At 38.6% G+C, this 18,535-nt stretch overlaps 1 protein-coding gene across 2 annotated transcripts in view; it reads right to left on the reverse strand.

Moving 5' to 3' along the window:
- The window catches only part of UNC5D (unc-5 homolog D (C. elegans)), a 584,569-nt gene that overhangs the window by 188,568 nt on the left and 377,466 nt on the right, over nt 1–18,535 (reverse strand). For both annotated transcript variants that reach the window (XM_011960721.1, XM_011960722.1), the window contains exon 4: nt 11,149–11,252. In XM_011960721.1, coding sequence (XP_011816111.1) covers nt 11,149–11,252 — 104 coding nt within the window. The remainder of the gene's footprint in view (nt 1–11,148; nt 11,253–18,535) is intronic.

An 18,535-nucleotide genomic window follows, 5' to 3' on the forward strand; every position in this document is an offset into this window, starting at 1 on the left:
CTTAAGAAAATACAGAGCTCACAACCGTGAGATGTGGGCAAGATGCTGGTTCTTCTACCTGCCCTGGAGAGTGGGGTACCTCTGCCACCATCCTCTGCAGAGGGTTTCCACAAACTCGCAGCATTCACCTCCCTATCCCATCTTGTACGAGACCACCTGACTACAGGGATCTCACTGCAAAGATGACTAGAAAAGGTATTTGTTGGGCTTCTGTTTTAGGTAAGTGAAACTTAAAAAGAAATTCCCCAAACATTGGAAAACATGACAGATATCCACGTGTCCCAAGATTAACAGGCCTTCTCAAAACATCCTTCATTTCCAGATAGGCATCTGGAAGTGAAACAAGGAAAATGGTCTCCTTTCCCTAACTGCCCACTCCACCCTGTCACCCCCAAATTTTGTTCCTAACACTTGTATGACTTTAGCACTCTTTATCATACAAAAAATACATTCTTTCATTCTGCTCCTAGTGATCAGCCAATGACAAAGCTGATTTGGGGCTGAGCAAGAAGCAGAGAGCCTTCTCCTTATCTGTACTGAACTGACAAAAGCCCTTGACCTTCCCGAGTTTTCTAATTCCAGTATTATCTTGACTCCTTGGTGAGATTAAAAACAAGAACAGTGCCTGGCATGCAATGCCTCAAGGCTAGAATCTGTCTGTTGCTTAGGCCTGAATTCTCAAAGACATTGAATTATTTTGAGTAGGCTGTTTACCTTGATGTGAGCAGAATTAGCCTTAGACACTAAGCCTTTATGGCAAATTTTATCGTCCAAGGCAAAAATAACCTGTTAAGATTTACAGGCTTTATTAACAGCAATAACCATTTTACAGCCAACATCAGTAAATCAGGGTTTATTGAGAACTCTACAATTTTAATCTGTGGAAAACCATTAAAATGTCAGATTTTCATTGGACATAATTTCTAACTTTTATGAAAGATAGATTTTCCATTTAATTAGGGAGTATAAAAAAGTGCAGTGTGGGATAACGAATTGTTTTGAAAAGAGCAAATTGGTTTTAGCTAAACAACAAGGGTCAAACATTAGAGTTGCTATCTTTAGTTAGAACTGCCCCCAAAGTTAAGGCTAAAAATAATTGCAGTGACAAATATGTTCTAATACATCCAGCTATTAGGATTGACTCATGAAGTTTAGAATCATTTGAGTTGTCATTAATTCACATTTCAGGTATTTTGTAAAACAATGTGTGTGACCTACTTTGTAAAAAATTCACGTGACCTATTACATATTATCTAAACCAGTGTCTAAGTAAGTGTAATGAGAACCTTCCAGTTCATGTAACATTTTCATAAAGTGTTTTAATAACAATAGTATCATTCATAAGATACTTCAATGGTGGTAAGGTGAACAAACATTGGTGGTCACCAGCCTTCATCAGTAATTATTTAATTCCTCCACGTGATGGATAACAAGAGAGGGGGCCAGGAAGCTTTTTGATAAGTGGCTTTGTCTTTGATGACCCTGAAGGACAAGAAGAGAGGGCGATATTTGGGAGAGCTGGAGCTCGAGGGAGCGGGCTGGTCTTAGCAGCTCACTACTTCTTCAAAGGGTTAAAAACATGTTAGACATTATACGAATTTTCTGTTTTAATCTGGTTCCCCAAACATAATAGGGCTTCACATCTTTTTGGGGGAATCAAAAGTTCTTAAAGCTTTAAGAATGAAAGAAGAAAGAACAACAGAAATCAAAATAATCTTTACCATTTATTTAATATTAGAAACGGCTAAATGTTTTGCACATTTGTTGTTGTTGTTATTTTGTTTGTCTCACAGAAATTATACAAAGAAAACATTTTTCTCATTTCCAGAGGAGGAAACTGAGGGTCAGAGTGGCTAACTGCATTACAAAGTTAGTAGCCAGAGTCTGTTGGTTTCAAAGTTCATACTTTTCCCATTGTGCAAACCTGACAATCTTTGGTTCTGTTTCTATTATTTCCCTACCCCACTGATGTATACTAGGTGAAATGACACTGCTGTGATACAGACACAAGTATGTATTTATTAGCATAAATTTGGGTCCTGTTTTGACAATGTGATCTGTCAGGGCCATGGCCAAATGTAGAGAAAGTTGTAATGAGGGTAGAGATTGCACTTGGTTCCCTTACTTCTCTTTCTATATGTTCCTTTTTCTTCTATATGGCCTCTTTTGTATAACTCTAGGCATCCTATCTCCTAGGATAGCATCAAACCAGGGCTCCTTGCCCTTCAAAGGACAGAGTGATGTCCTGTCCCAGGCTCCTTGTCCCCCTCAGCCTCCAAAACTTCCACATTCTCAGTGCTCTTAGTTTTATTATCTGATGACATATTTCAAATAAAGAGGCACAGAATATATAGCAAATTTGAGATTAGAATATTCACTAGAAGATAATATAATCCAAAAACCTTTCATTCTAAGGGTGGGATGATGGCAATACAGTGGGCAGATAGACTATCATTGGCCTGGCGGCTCCCAACCTTCAAGAAGCTTGGTCCAATTAAAAACAAACAAAACCAAAAACGATTAGAGAAAGGAGAGATCGAGCTTTAAAGTTGGCTCTTGGTGCTTCCTAGTGACTTGAGAGCTTAGACAAGTTGCTGTAGGATAGACATGAAAACTCATATACCTTTTCAGCATCTCATAGCACATTTTTTTTTTTTTTGCAAATTAATTAAAATAACAGAAGATAAACCATCTACCATAGTACCTGGTACACAAGAACATTTCACAAATGGCAGCTCTTTCTATTTTTATTACTCATAACACTTTTCTTGTTGGATAAATGAGTTAGTTGCCAAGAAAGTTCTGTCTTGCAGAGAAAAGTCTATTGTATATGTCTTGTGATAACAGAATTTGGACATGCCCCCCAAGGTGACTTTCAATGAATGTGTCAAGTAGGAAACCACCTATTCCACTGACAGACAAAGCCATCTGATGTACTAGGGGTCCCGCCAGCTACATCCCTTTACAGTGGTGATCCCATGGGCCCCACAGGCGGTGAGCAGAAAGGGAACCAAGTGGTGGCATGGAGAGGGTGGAACATGGTCTGCACAATGAAGATGATTTTGACTGATAGCATTTCACAGTAACGATTACATGACTGACCAATTTCTAAACACAGTTACCAATTTCTGCCATACTGGAGAGTCATTACCTTAGTATACTCAAATCACTATTAAGTTAATAGGCAGAATGATACACGCTCAATGACCTGACCACATAACAGACATTGGTAGACATCTCCACCCTAAGGGACACCATGACTGTGGAAAGGTATGAACATTTTCATTTTCCTTCTCCATCTTTATCATTTCTCAGCTTTCTTCTCTCATTTTGCCTTGTTTTCAGCAAAAACCCAGATGTTGATAGCAATGACTTACTGCGTAAGCTGCTGCTGAAAGTAAAAGAGCTATAGATACTGGCGCACAGATAATGGTAGTATCCAAATCATGGAGAAAAGAAATTCCAAAATAATGCAAGTGTTTGAGACTAGGATACTGTCCCACATTAAGATGATGTTATACATATACAACCTCATTAAAGAGTTGGGCAAAGGATATGAATATACATATTTCAAAAGAAGACATAGAAATGGCCAAGAAACATGAAAAAAGTGTTCAACATCCCTAATCATCAACGAATATAAATTAAAGCCACTATAAGATACCACAGTGTTATACCAGTCATAATGGCTATTACTGAAAAGTCAAAAAAAAAAAACCAAAAAAACAAAAAAACAAACCCAAAAACTGGATGTTGACAAGGATGCGGAGAAAACGCAACTTTTATTCACTGTTGGTGGAAATGTATATTAGTACAAACTCTATGAAAAATAGTTTGGATATTTCTTGAATAACTAAAAACAGAATTATCATTAGATCCTGCAATCTCACTACTATCTACCTGTCAAAAAAGAAATGAAATAAATACATGTACTCACATATTTACTGCACTACTATGTACAATAGCAAACATATGAAACAAATCTAAGTGTCCGTCAATGAATTTGGATAAAGAAAATGTATATATACACAATGAAATACCAGTCAGCTATAAAAAGAATGAAATGTCTTTTGAAACAACATGAATGGAACCAGAGACATTATATTAATGAAATGACTCAGACAAAGAAAGACAAATACCATATGTTCTCGCATGTAAGCTGGAGCTAAACATGAACTTAGAGTTTGAAATGACAGACAGTGGAGATGAGGCAGGGTGAGGGGGACATAGAGTGTAGAATAATAGACAGTGGAAACCAGGAAGAGGAGGTGATGGATGATGAGAAATTACTTGTTATTTGGGTGATGGATACACTAAAAGCCCCGTCTTTACCATTATGCAACCTATGCGTGTAACAAAATTACACTTGTACTTCATACATTTATACAGATCAGATTTTAAAAAACAAATGTTTGCTATGGCATCAATAGTCTATTTAACCCTTAATGTAGCTGAAATACTTTCCATATTCATCTATAATACAACATTTATAAAACAAAGTTTTTGCCCCTTCTCAGCTGAGAATTTCTGTTTTAAACTACCCTAAAGCCCCAGCTGCTCCTTGGAATTAGTTTATATTTAATTTCAGCTGGTCTGGGTCTGAAATTTATTCCTAAAAGATACACATTATTAAAATAAAAAAGTGATCTGATGCCAGAGGTAGAATGGGAAGTGTACTGGGCTGAATAGCAGTCCCCCAACATTCACATTGATTTAGAACATGAGAACCTGACCTTATTTGGAAATTGGGTCTTTGTAGATGTTTTGTGATGGAGAATATAAAGTATGAGGCCACATGGGATTACAGTTAGTCATAATCTAATGGCTGGTGTCCTTATAAAAAGAAATTCAGAGACACAGGGGAATGCCATGTGAAGCTGCAATCGATGGAGGCAGAGACTGAGCGATGTATCTATTTATTAATCCATTTTCATACTGCTAGGGTTAGGGTTAGGGGTTAGGGGTTAGGGTTAGGGTTAATTTATAAAGGAAAGAAGTTTAACTGACTCACAGTTCCGCATGGCTGGGGACGGAAGAAGGGGAAGCAAGGTACCTCTTCACAAGACGGCAGGAAGGAGAAGTGCCCGTTAAAGAGGAAAAAAGCTCTTTATAAAACCATTAAATCTCATGAGAACTCACTCACTATCATGGGACCAGCATGGGGGAAACTGTCCACATGATTCAATGATCTCCACCTGGCCTCTCCCTTGACGCATGGGGATTATGGGTGATTACAATTCAAGATGAGATTTGGATGAGGACACAAAGCATAATCATATCAGTGTGCAAGTCAAGGGACACCAAAGATTGCCAGTAACTACCAGCATCTAGGAGAGAAGCATGGAACGGTTTCTTTCAGAGCCCTCAGAAGGAATTAATGCTGTTGGATTTCAGCTCCTGCCCCAGAACTGTTGGAAAATAAACTTCTGCTGTTTCGAGCCTCCTCAGTGGTGGTAATTTATAACAGTAGCCCTAGGAAACCAATATAGGAAGTGAATAACTACAATTTGGAAATGTGTCAGAAAGGTAGATACCAGAAAAGAAAGCGTACTTTCTGATACATCTATATTGTGTTCCCTTGTTCCACAGCTCTCCCAAATATTTTTTTCACTGACATTGGACTGTGCTGCCACTGAAAGTTTTTCATATCTTGCTCTCCTCCTTGTGGTTACAGCTGAAAAGCACCCTCAGAAGCAAATGAAGAAAGGGGATGAGCCAGTCTACAGAGCTCATTTGCCTTCAAGTGTAGGGTGCTGGGGCAAGAAAGAGGGAGGGATGTGGAAAGAGCTGCTTTCAAGCATTCACCAGAGTTCAGCCTCTAAATAACTGAACATATGGGCACGCTGCTCACCTCCTAGAAGCCAGTCTGTCCTCTCGTAGGAATCCTCTACCAATCTCAGTCCTGAACAGTCACAGAGTTCTTATAATTCATAAGTCCCCTGCATTCTCTCAAAAGATGCTTCAGTGTGGGTGAGTGGGTATGCACGCTCATGTGTGCATTTATGAACCAAAATGTATTTTTGCTTTTGGCTGCTGTCTTACCAGACTGCACATCTTTTATTCTTCTTTTGTTCTTTCTTTTTTAAATTTATGTCTTCAACAAGCAGTGGGGGCGTAAGTGGGAGCTAAACACTGAGAACATGTGGACACAAAGAAAGGAACAACAGACATTGGGGTCTACTTGAGGGGAGAGGGTGGGAGGAGGAAGAGGATCAAGAAGCTACCCGTGGAGTACTATGTTTATCACCTGAGTGATGAACTAATCTGTACACCAAACTCTCGTGACATGCAATTTACCTATATAATAAACCTGCACATGTACTCCTGAACCTGAAATGAAATTTTTAAAAAGCCATAGACAACAGCACAGAGTGAACCTTAATGCAAACTCTAGACTCTCCTTAATAAGAATGTATCAATATTGGTTCGGTCATTGTACGGGAGGTACCACACTCATGTAAGATGTAAATTACAAAAAAGGAAACAGGGTCGGGTGTGGTGGCTCATGCCTGTAATTCCGGCACTTTGGGAGGCCAATGTAGGCAGATCACGAGGTCAGGAGTTAGAGACCAGCCTGGCCAACATGGTGAAACTCTATCTCTACTAAAAATGCAAAAATCAGCAGGGCATGGTGGCGGGTGCCTGTAATTCTAGCTACTCAGGAGGCTGAGGCAGGAGAATCATCTGAACCCAGGAGGCAGAGGGTGCAGTGAACCGAGTGCAGCATTGCACTCCAGCCTGGGTGGCAGAATGAGACTCTGTCTCAAAAAAAATAAAAATAAAAATAAAAAAAACAAGAAACTGAGGGGGAAGGTACATGAGAACTTTCTGTAATACTTCAACTTTTATATAAATTCAAAATAGTTTCACCTAATGTCTAGTAATTTAAAAATGTGGCAACACTCTTAGGAAAAGCTCCATTTTAGTTAATGTTTAACAATCAGCCAAAATGTCTAAATATTGCATTGAGGTGTTCTTTACTGTTAAAAGTGAATCAAACTTGAAGTGAAAATATATCTTTATTTCTTTAGTTGTAGGACTAGCGATTGAGTTAATAAATTTATATTTACATATATGAAAAAAAGTAGGTAGGAATGTTTTCTTCACCTGTTAGTACGCAATCATGAGAGAAAGACAAAACAAAACAAAGCCAAAATGTTGTCTAATGCATTTTACATTTTGTCTAGGGCTAATCCTGGGATAACCTTAAATATTCATCAACATAATTAGCAGACTAATTTCCCTTCATATTCAACAAGTATTTATTGAACACCTGGATATAAGAAGCATGTTTTTTAAATTTATTTTTTGTGCTAACAAATTGCATGTATTTTTCATGTATAACATGTTTTGAAATATGTATATACTGTGGAATGGCTAAATAAGGCTAAATAATGTATGTATTACATCACAAACTTATTGTTCTTTTTGTGATGCAAGCACTTAAAATCTACCCTTAGCATTTTTAAAGAATACAATACACTGTTATTAACTATAGTCACCATATTGTACAACAGACCAATAAACATATTCCTCTCTAACCGAAATATTGTACCCTTTGACCAATGTCTCCCCAACCTCTCCCCATCTCCTCAACATGTGGTGACCACCATTCTACTCTAGTTCTGTGACTTCAGCTTTTTTTTTTTTTTTTTGAGACAGAGTCTTGCTCACTTGCCTAGGCTGGAGTGCAGTGGCATGATCCTGGCTCACTGCAACCTCCACCTCCCAGGTTCAAACTGTTCTCCTGCTTTAGCTTCCCAAGTAGCTGGGACTACAGATGCGTGCCACCACACCCGGCTAATTATTGTATTTTTAGTAGAGATGGGGTTTCATAACGTTAGGCAGGCTGGTCTCGAACTCCTGACCTCAGGTGATCTGCCTGCCTTGGCCTCCCAAAGTGCTGGGATTACAGGCATGAGCCACCACACCCGGTTGACTTCAGCTTTTTTAGGTTCTGCATAGAGGTGAGATCCTGTGGTATTTTTCTTACTGTACCTGGCTTACTGCACTTGACATACAGCCTGCTTGGTTAATCCATGATGTCACAAAATGACAACATTTTCTTCTTAAAGGCTGAGTAGTATTCCATTGTGTATGCATACCACATTTTAAAAATTCATTTGTCCATTGATGGACACTTAGGTTGATGCCCTATCTTACCCATGCAGCTATTGTGAACAGTGCTGCAATAAACATGGGAGTGCAAGTATCTCTTCTACATCCTGATTTCATTTGCTTTGGATATATACCTAGTATATACCTATCAGAAGAATTGCTGGATCAAATGGTAGCTCTACTTTTAACATTCTGAAAGAATGTCCATACTGTTTTCCATAATAGCTATACTAATTTCCATTCCCACCAACAGTGTGCAGGGGTTTCCTTTTCTCCACATCCTTGCCAACACTTGTAAAAAATCTTTCACCTTTCTGAATATAGCCATGAGTAGCACTGTTTCATGTTCTGATGACACAGCAATGAAGAGGAGAAACCACAAATTTCCCTCATTAAACTTAAGTTTCAGTGGCGTAGAGAGAAATAAGCAAAGTAAATGGAGTATGCTTGTGATAACAGGTAAAAAGAAAGTATATACCTAGTAGGATAAATTGCTGGGATAAAGCAGGGAAAAGGTGAAGTGGGGGAAGCAAATATTTGCAACATTTGCAGAGTGTACAGAGCAGGCCTTACTGAGCAAGTGATATCTGAATAAACCCTGAAGAAAGATGGGACAAAGCAGTGTGACAGCTGGGGAAGAGCCCTCCGGCAGAGAGGGCAGCACATGCAAAGGCCCTAATGTAGGAGCATGGCTGGTGCATCCGAGAGAGATTGAGGGGGCCAGGGTGCCTGTAGCGCGGTCAAATGCAGAGTCAAATAAAATATATAAGGTCACACCAGGCCAGATTATATTTAATCTTGTAAAGCACTAAAAGAACCTAGACTTTTACCTGGAGTGCTTTGGAGTACCTTTGCAGGATTTTGAACAGAGCCCTTAAATGGCTGCATGACCTTTGGTTGGTCACTGATATAAGCATCAGTTTTCCTGCTTTTAAAATGCAAAGGTTATGCCAGGTAAATATCTAAGTTATCTTCCATCTGAAAAAAAAGTAGATTAATAGAGATCTAGAGTATGCTAATTTCCTATAGGCTGATGGCTAATAAAAACATTAACACCCCTCTCTGCTGCTGCCAAAGTCAATGGCAGTGACCTGGCACAGAACCAGAAGGAAACATGGGTGTACCAGGGGACACTCACACTGCTGGCACTACAGAGCCTAGACATTTTTATGCATAAAACATTTGTAAACTGGGGTTTTTTGAAAGATGGGCGTTGAATGTAGAGAACTGCTGATACCTCTGTTAGGCTCCCAGGAACACACGTGATGTCCTAAATGAGAGGGACACAGTCCCTTGCCTGACACTTAACGCCCTGCTCAGGAAAGGAGGGTGTGCTGTTGGTAGAAAACAATAGGGCAGCAAAAGGAGATCAATATCTTTTTTGTTCTACATTCAATAAAATTTTTAAATAAGCATTTTCCTTTCTGATCATTTTACATCATGCATGGAGTGTTCAGTTTAATTTTCAAGTCCGTTTATTTCATTTCTGTGAGCCATTTGAGCCCTGAATAGTGTCCACCTAGCACGCTTTCTAAATATGCAAATATGTGTGTTTTTTCATTCCCGTTTATTTTATCTCCTTTTTTGTCCTTCCAATTACAAACTCCCAATTTTACTAAAATATGAGGCATAGGCTCCTGGTTTTTTCTTTTTCTTTGTATATCTGCGTCTCAGTGAATAAACAATACCTGCAAACACCATTTCCTAGCTTCCCAAAGAAGAGTCAAACCTGGACCACGTGCTGCTGAACTCAGGCCTGTGAAAGGAAAATAAATCTTGGGGCCCCCAAATCACTAAGCTAAAGGAAAAAGTCAAGCTGGGAACTCCTTAGGGCAAACCTGCCTCCCATTCAATTCAAAGTCACCCCTCTGCTCACTGAGATAAATGCATATCTGATTGCCTCCTTTGAGAGGCTAATCAGAAACTCAAAAGAATGCAACCATTTGTCCCTTATCTACCTGTGACCTGGAAGCCCCATCCTTGCTTCCAGGGCAGTTATCCCACCTTTGCGTCCAGTTGTTCAGCTTTTCCGGGACCTGAACCAATGTTCATCTTACATATGTTGATTGACGTCTCACGTCTCCCTAAAATGTATAAAATGAAACTGTGCTCTGATTGGGCACATGTCGTCAGGACCTCCTGAGGCTGTGTCATGGGCGCAAGTCCTCAACCTTGGCAAAATAAACTTTCTCAGTTAACTGAGACCTCTCTCAGATTTTTGGGGTTCATGGGCCTATGTTTATAAACTTTTCATTATATTAAGCATGTCTTACACTTCTTAGTGTTTTTCCTCCAATAATAGCTATATTGCTAGTCTATCGGGGCCATCTTCTCATTGTGAATAAAAGATTTAGAAAGGCTTTCCTATGACCAGAGTGCATTACCGGGGACAATTATATTTGAATAGTAAGGTAGAACTTCTAGAAAACATTCAAGAAGCAAAAAACATTGTGACTCTGGATTCTAGGCACCTCGCTTGTGAAGGAAGGATAACATATCAGAGGCCAGTGGCTTCATGTTTTATATCCCTAAGGCCTGCACAGTGCAGAAAACATAACAAACACTCAATAAATGAACGCTTGTTCCACAAAAAAGTGAAGGATGAACAAACACCAGTGACACTGGAACTGCGTCTTCTGACCTTTCCTATGGGCTTTTTCATGCGTGTTTGCCTGTTAACAGCTCAGATTTGCTCCATAAGCCAATATGCATATCAGAAGAAGATCTTGACAGAGGACAAAAAGAATGACATCTTTATGATTCAAGGTCCCCAGAACCAAGAAGGCAGATCAAATCCTACACAGGCTGCCTACCAAGGGCCTTGTGCAAACACAGAAGTAGACGGGAGACAAGTTCCTTTCTAGCTTATTTCCTAGACAATTTCTTCATCATCTATAGCAATTGAGCCCAGGCAACGAGAATCCCAGACATGGGCTCCTTGACTTCCCTTCCAGCCACACAGGACTCTGCCCTCCCTCTTGGGAACAGGCCTGGTTCCTCCCGGTGACTGGTCCCAGGATCCTGTCTTACCTCGGCAGCAGGGACTCCCTCTGGTGGGCGGCAGTGCAGCACAATCATGCCTTCAATGGGAACCTCCCTTCCTTGTGGGTCTTGTTCAAAGTTTTTCCGTAAATCTGCAGAGAAGCATGAGATAGGTAACACTTTGCTCCAAGTCTAGTGTTATTCAAATTTGGTTCAAGTACAAAAAAGTGAGCTTAATGTCACAACCTAGACACACACACACACACAAATAAGTCACTTGTTCCAGGAATTCTAGAACAAGAGAATCATTTTTCCAAATATTCATAAATGCATGTGAAATAACCTGGACAAAACAGTTTCTGATGTCCTATATTGATGTGAAGGACAAAATAAATAACTAGGAAAGTAGAAAAAAAACACACAGAAAACGCCATTGTTTCATGAGTATTTGCCAGCATTATCTGCTGAGCATCTGATGAAACACTTGGCCTAATAAATTGCCATCCACAGCTATTATGCAGTTGAGATGTACATGATTTTTTTCTATCAACTGAAGAATGCATTATTAATCTGTAACCTCTGCCATTCCCTTAACCCTCTAGGGGGCTCTAGAAGATGCTAATAGAGTGAGATTACCTATTAGTCTTTTTATTTGTAACCAGGGAGAAGGGGCAACATTCAACCACAACAAAATCTATAACCTATCCAACCAAACATGTAATTATAAAACACAACGCCCTCCAGTCAAACAGCAATGCTGGATATTCGGGTAGTGCCCTTCATGGAAGGCTCCAGGCACTTTGCAAACAAGCTGTACCATTAACCTTTTGCACATGGAAGGATGACACTTGCAGAGGTTAATTGGCTTGCCAGTGGTCACAGAGAGCATCAGTGCCAGTGATGGGGAACAATGCACTAAGCTTCCTGACACCCAGGCTGAGTGCTAACCAGCAAAGCCTTCTCAGGGAAAAGGACATAGATGGACAGTGCAGAAGAGCTTCATTTGCATTGCTTTCCACTTGAGCACACGCTTCATTAAAAAAAGGTGGGGAGTTGGCCTTTACTTCTCTGGAGGTGTCATGACAACTCTTTGATAATCTTGCAGCAGGACGGTAATTCCTGCTGCCACTTGAAAGCACAGGATAGTAGGGTAAAGACAGGTTGTTTACAAGTCTTCCACAATGTAAAAGATTTTGCCCTCCCTCCTTGACAATGCATTTTTCTTCAAATTGAGTGTCTCAAATTATGGGCTGTGAATTTATTGATTTAATTTTCTTCACTGCTTACAATAACATGAAATATGTTCCCTGTAAAGAGGAGAGCTCCAGAATCAGTTACATCTTTATAAATTGTATAAATACATTAAACTTGCTTTTAGCAAGTCAAAAACACTCAATGAATAACAAGCACAGCAAGCCATGTGTTCACTTTCCTCTGAATTCTACTCTTAATGCTTTCCCTCCCAGAGGCAACCAATGTCTTTTGTAAGTAGCAGTGCTACATATTCGGAGGTCTTCATGAGTATATATAAGGCAAAAGATCTTAAAACAACTCGAACTGCAGGTGGGTGACAAGATCCATTCTCTCATTTCTCTGCTGTCCCCTGAGTTTTAAAGCCAGCTTCCCTCCATCCAGTAACCGTAAATTGCCACAGCCCGTTTGATTCAGGACTTCTGACTCCAAGTATGATGAAGGTCACATATCTGACAACAAAACTGTGAAGGTACTGTGAATAAACCCAGAATGAAAAGTCTCACGTTTTCCACACAATTCTCCTCTGCTGTCTCACAAGAGATCTTTGGGTCAAAAATCCCTCCTCCATATGAATTGGTTATTTATCAGAACTATATCAAAATTAGTCTATCATAGAGTGAGAGTGACTTTAACATATGAGATGTCAGTTTGCTGATGAAGGAGCTGTTTTGTTTTGTTTTGGAGATAAAGTCTCGCTCCATCGCCCAGGCTGGAGTGCAATGGTGTAAACATAGATCACTGCAACCTAAACATTCCCAGGCTCAAGCTATCCTCCCACCTCAGCTTCCCAAGTAGCTAGGGCTACAGGTGTGTGACATCACACAGGGCTAAGTTTTAAAACATTTTCTGTAGAAATGGGCAGAGTGTCACTTCTTGCTCTGTTGCCCAGTCTGGTCTCCAACGCCCGGGCTCAAGTGAACCTCCAACCTTGACCTCCCAAAGTGCTTGGATTACAGGCATGAGTCACTGTGTCTGGCTTTTGTTTGGTTTGTTTGCTATGTTTTTTTCTTTTTTAAATTTTCCTTTTCCTTCATTGCTTTGTTTTCTAAAGGAAGCTTTGCTCAGTGCTGCTAAATGATCATCCCAATTTTGACACCACCAATTAATCTGTTTTCAGCCAGATAATGTATAGAAAACCAATAGTGCAAATTTCTATTTACATTCTACTTTTGTGTCCTTTCTTAGATCAACAGAAATAGAAAAGGTAAAAATTACTTAGTTTATGGCTATCTACACACTACTACAATTAAATACGTTTATCAGGTGAAAAGACAACTGGAGAAATGCCATTTTTTTTCTCCCTATTCCAGCCTCTCAGTAAAATAGGTAAGTAAATACATACATACATATTTACACACGTTTATATAATTTACATATTTATATGTGTGCATGTATGTGTGTGTATATGTATGTATGTATGTGTGTAAACTGTATTGACAGTGGGACCTAGGAAAGGGTATTACTAGAAACTTCAAGGAACTTCTAACAGATCTCACATAGGCAAGATTAGGTAGAAGAAAAGGCCAATCCAACCTGCTGCTCTTTCCAAATGACATTTGAAATGACTGGAAGAGTCCTAGCAAGACGCATATTTCCCTCCCAAAAGTGTACATAAAAAGAACGAAGATTAAAGGGAATGACTGGGGGCCAGGGAAAAACTAGGGCACTATATATATCTGGATCCAACACTGGTAACAGCCCGTCGACCTGTTAGGGAGCTTTAATGATCAGACATCATTACACCAAGTGAGAAACACAAGCATCACGGAGTCCTAGTTCTGGCTTGTACCTGATACTGGTGCCAGGACACTGACTGCTAAGAAGGGCAAACTTTTGAATCCTAAGGAGGGTAAACTTACCAACAAGTTCCAGTCAGCTACTAAATACAGTAGACATGATGGAAATAAACTCTTTAGACACAGAGGTACAGCTGTGATTCTCACCATAGGGCACCCAGTCTAATTTGTTTCTGAATAGGCAATCTGAACACTTTAATCGCCTATATGAGCTTTAAGGCTTGAAAGAAACAGACAGGAACCGATCCAATTTCTAACTGTTAAGGAAAACATCCTTAGCCATATAACAAGAATTATACTACAAGATAAGGAAACAAACCATAGAACCGAAAATAGATTTCTTCCTCTAAAAAGACATGAAGCAAGAGGCTTATTTTTAGATAATTTCTAATTTTAGTTCTTTAAAGTCAAAAGGAAATAGCAACTGAGAATCTAGAGTAGAGAGTTATAAATAGGATAACATCTGAGATCAAGAAACCGCCACTATGAAAAAAGAAAAAACATAACTTCTGATTTAGAAACATATAAATAAATATGGAGACAGTAAATAGCATATTGAATATTGTAGAAAACTGAACCAGAAGACAGGCAGTATCAGTCAGGATGCATCAGAAAAACAGCAAGTATACCAGTTGGTTTAACAGAAAATATTAATATAATGAAATTGAAGGACTAAGTAGGCAAAGGGGAAACCGCAGGAACATTACAGGGAGCCTGGGCTTGGTAAAGGAGCTCCATATCCTTCTGCTCAATTTATAGATAGACCAGTTGGTATAGACATGTAAGACTGCTGTGTTGGTAACAGTGTAAGGAATGTCCTCTAGTAGCGTGCTTATGGTGACTTGTTCTACATCTGTTTTCCTTGCTCGATCATTGGTTCTATGAAAGCAGGCTCTATGTCCTAGACTTTCACTCCTCTATCACCAGTACCTATTGTAATATCTGACACAGGGCAGGTTCTTAATAAATACCTGGTGAGTAAATGAGGTAAGGGGAAAGTGATAAAGTGACAATGAGATTGTCAGAAGAAGGATGAAATGAATGACAAAGTGGAGAAAGAGGAAACAACATTACATATAACAGGAATTTCAAAAGGACACAACAAGCTGAAAAAAAAGAAACAAAAATCAATTTAATAATAATGACAATAATTCTCTAAGCTAAAAAGGTACTTGAGTTTGCAAAATGGCTCACTGGATATGAGGCAAACTAGCTTTAAAAAGAAACAACCCTAGATAGATCTTAGTTGAAACTGTTAATTTTAACAAAATTAATAAAATGCAAAAATAAATTTACAAGTATTTTTGCAGAAAACAAGCAACAAGAATAATGGAACAAGAATATGGAATTTATTTCCTATATAGTTTGTATATCAGAGTATACTTAATCAAATTCTTTATTTTCGCTTTTTTTTTTTTTTTTTTGGAAAAAGCATTGATGCTAATTTGTTATTTGCAAACAAGTTAGTATTCATGAGTAACCTAACAACAATGTAGTGTCAGACATGATAAGACCATGAGATTGTAAGCAGCCACATACTATTCCTGAAAACATTACCTTGTAAAATAAACTAACCAATGAAAAACAACTCAATGCAATAATTTCAGTATTTAGAAGTTGTGGTTTTTAAAAACTTGGCAATGGGCAATAAAAACACTTAAAAGTTTTAAACCTAAATACTTTTTATAATATAACTAAAAATATTCACATAAATATCCAAGGATCAGGGAAGAAAGATGCATAATGTATCATAAATATGCATAACTAATGGTATGAACTTAAAACTGCTGGACCATAGATCTCAGGACCCCACCAGGCAGGAGTGGTCACTGGTGAGGAAGGTGGGGGCTAGAGCCTGTGTTTTTGTTTGAATTTTGGGACCACCACTTACTCGCATCTTGACTCAGTAAGTCCTCAATCTCTCTGCCTCAGCTTCCTCATTGGTGATATGAGGATAATAATTCACATATATTTTGTTAAGACTAAATGCTAATATATGTAAAGTCCATTTAAGAGCACTGGTTGCTTCATAGAGGTCATGTATGTTACTGGATCCTATTTTAAAGCTTTGATGATTAAAATGGGGTAGCTTTGTCATAAATCAGACAAATTAACTATAAACCAGAGAATTTTTCAGAGACACTCAGATAAAAAGAATAATAGAGTATATGATAAAAGTGATACATAAATTAATTGGGCAAAGGTATTAAGATGACTAATTGCCCTTTTGGAGAAAAAAATAAAACTAGATTGACGTCTTTTAATACCCAAATAAATCCTATATTAATAAGAAATATTTTTACAGGAAACTATAGCAGTAATAAAATAAAATATTCCTTGGATCTTAGGAAGAGGAAGGCTTTTCCAGACTTGAAATTAAAGACCCCTTAAGGGATTGATTGGTAGATAGTGTTTTGCCAAAATTGAAAAATTTTTAAATCTAAAACATTATAAGCAACATCAAGGACAGAGGGTTAACAACCTTAACATATAAGAGCTCTTATGAAACAAAATAAAAACAGTACCCTCAAACAAAATGGCAAAGTGACATGAAACAAAATTTACACAAGAAGAGATACAAGTGGCTAACAAAAATATCTAAAAAGACCAAATCACTAATTATTGAAGAAATGTCAATTCTGAAACCATCACTATATCTCCCCTTCCTCTCCCAAGAGGCTCAGTTTTGTGTAAGGAATAATGCCCAAGGTTAGCAAGCATATAAGAAATAGTAATATTAAACATTGCTACTAGTGAAAATGAGCATATATGAAGAGTGAGCTGTAATGTGTGCCAAAGTTACTTCAAAAGTTCCTATATGAACAGTATGGCATTCTTTTTATCAATAAAAAGGAAAGAAGTATTGATGCATGTTACAACATGGATGAATCTTAAAAATGCTATGCTAGGTGAAAGAAGCCATTCACAAAAGGCCATATATTGTATGATTCATTTACGTGAAACACACAGAAGAGGTAAATCCATAGAGACAAAAAATAGATGAGTGGTTACCTAGGGCTGAAGTTGAGCAAGGAGTATGGGGAAAGACAGCAAAGAGAAATAGTTTTGGTGAGTTTTTACGGTGTGATGGAAATACTCTATAATTGACCCTGGTGATGGTTACACAACTCTGTGAGTATACTAAAAACTACCAAATTGTGCAATTTACCTATTTAAAGTGTATGGTATGTGGATTATATCTCAATACAGTTGTTATTAAAAAGAATTCATTCATATGATTCAATAATTCCACTTCTAAAGTTTTCTAAAAAAATGACTAGAGAGCTCCACAGAAAAATGGATGCATAGTGGTATTGGTCAAATAATTATCTATAATGAACACTTGCTAATAACCTAAATAATAATATAGGGTTGGTTTTTTGGTGCATTCATACAATGAAACATTATGCAACCATTAAAAATCATAAGCTCAAAATATTTAAGATTATAGGTAAATATTCAGATTAAGTGCTAAATGAAATAGAGTGGAGTACATTATCTCTATCATATGCATGTTTGTAACAAAAATCATTCTCTCCCAAATGTAGTAACTGTATTATTATTAAATACATCTACTTCCAAATAAAAGTAAGTATACCTGCATTAAACACCTGTTTTGTTGGTTAATTTTTTTTTTTTTTTCTTTGAGACAGAGTTTCACTCTTGTTGCCTAGGCTGGAGTGCAACGGCGCAATCTCAGCTCACTACAACCTCTGCCTCCCAGATTCAAGCGATTCTCCTGCCTCAACCTCCTGAGTAGCTGGGATTACAGGCATGTGTCACCACGCCCGGATAAATTTTTTGTATTTTTAGTAGAGATGGGGTTTTGCCTTGTTGGCCATGCTGGTCTTGAACTCCTGATCTCATGTGAGCCACCTGCCTCGGCCTCCCAAAGTGCTGGGATTACAGTCGTGAGCCTCTGCACCCAGCTGGTAGGTAATCCTTCTTAATTTGCCTGCAGGTGTTGTATAGAAGTGCAATGGCCTTCTTCACTCACTCCCTCTGTTGACCGTGGGCTGGACACTGTGCCGGGCAGTGGGATACCTGACTGAACATGCCAGACTGCCTTGGACTTCCCAGAGCATATGCTCTAGCACGGTGAGTAGCTATTAAACAAGCAATTAAGAGGTATACGTCTGAGTGATGAGACGGAGAAGTAGGAAGTACCCTGTAAATGTAGCACAGTGGGGCCCACCCAAATCTAGTGACTGCAGAAAAGTTTCTTGGAGAGTTATATCTAAACTGAGGCAGAGAATCTCACAGGCCTAAAAACACACACCAGACGCCATTTATAGTCTCAATCCAACTTGTACTGGCTTAAAGCGTAACCACCATATCCCTTTCCTTTTAAACATATATACATATGCTCTCTCACTTTTTTCTTG

Source organism: Colobus angolensis, unplaced genomic scaffold, assembly GCF_000951035.1.
Source record: "Colobus angolensis palliatus isolate OR3802 unplaced genomic scaffold, Cang.pa_1.0 Scaffold52, whole genome shotgun sequence".
Taxonomy (NCBI): domain Eukaryota; kingdom Metazoa; phylum Chordata; class Mammalia; order Primates; family Cercopithecidae; genus Colobus; species Colobus angolensis.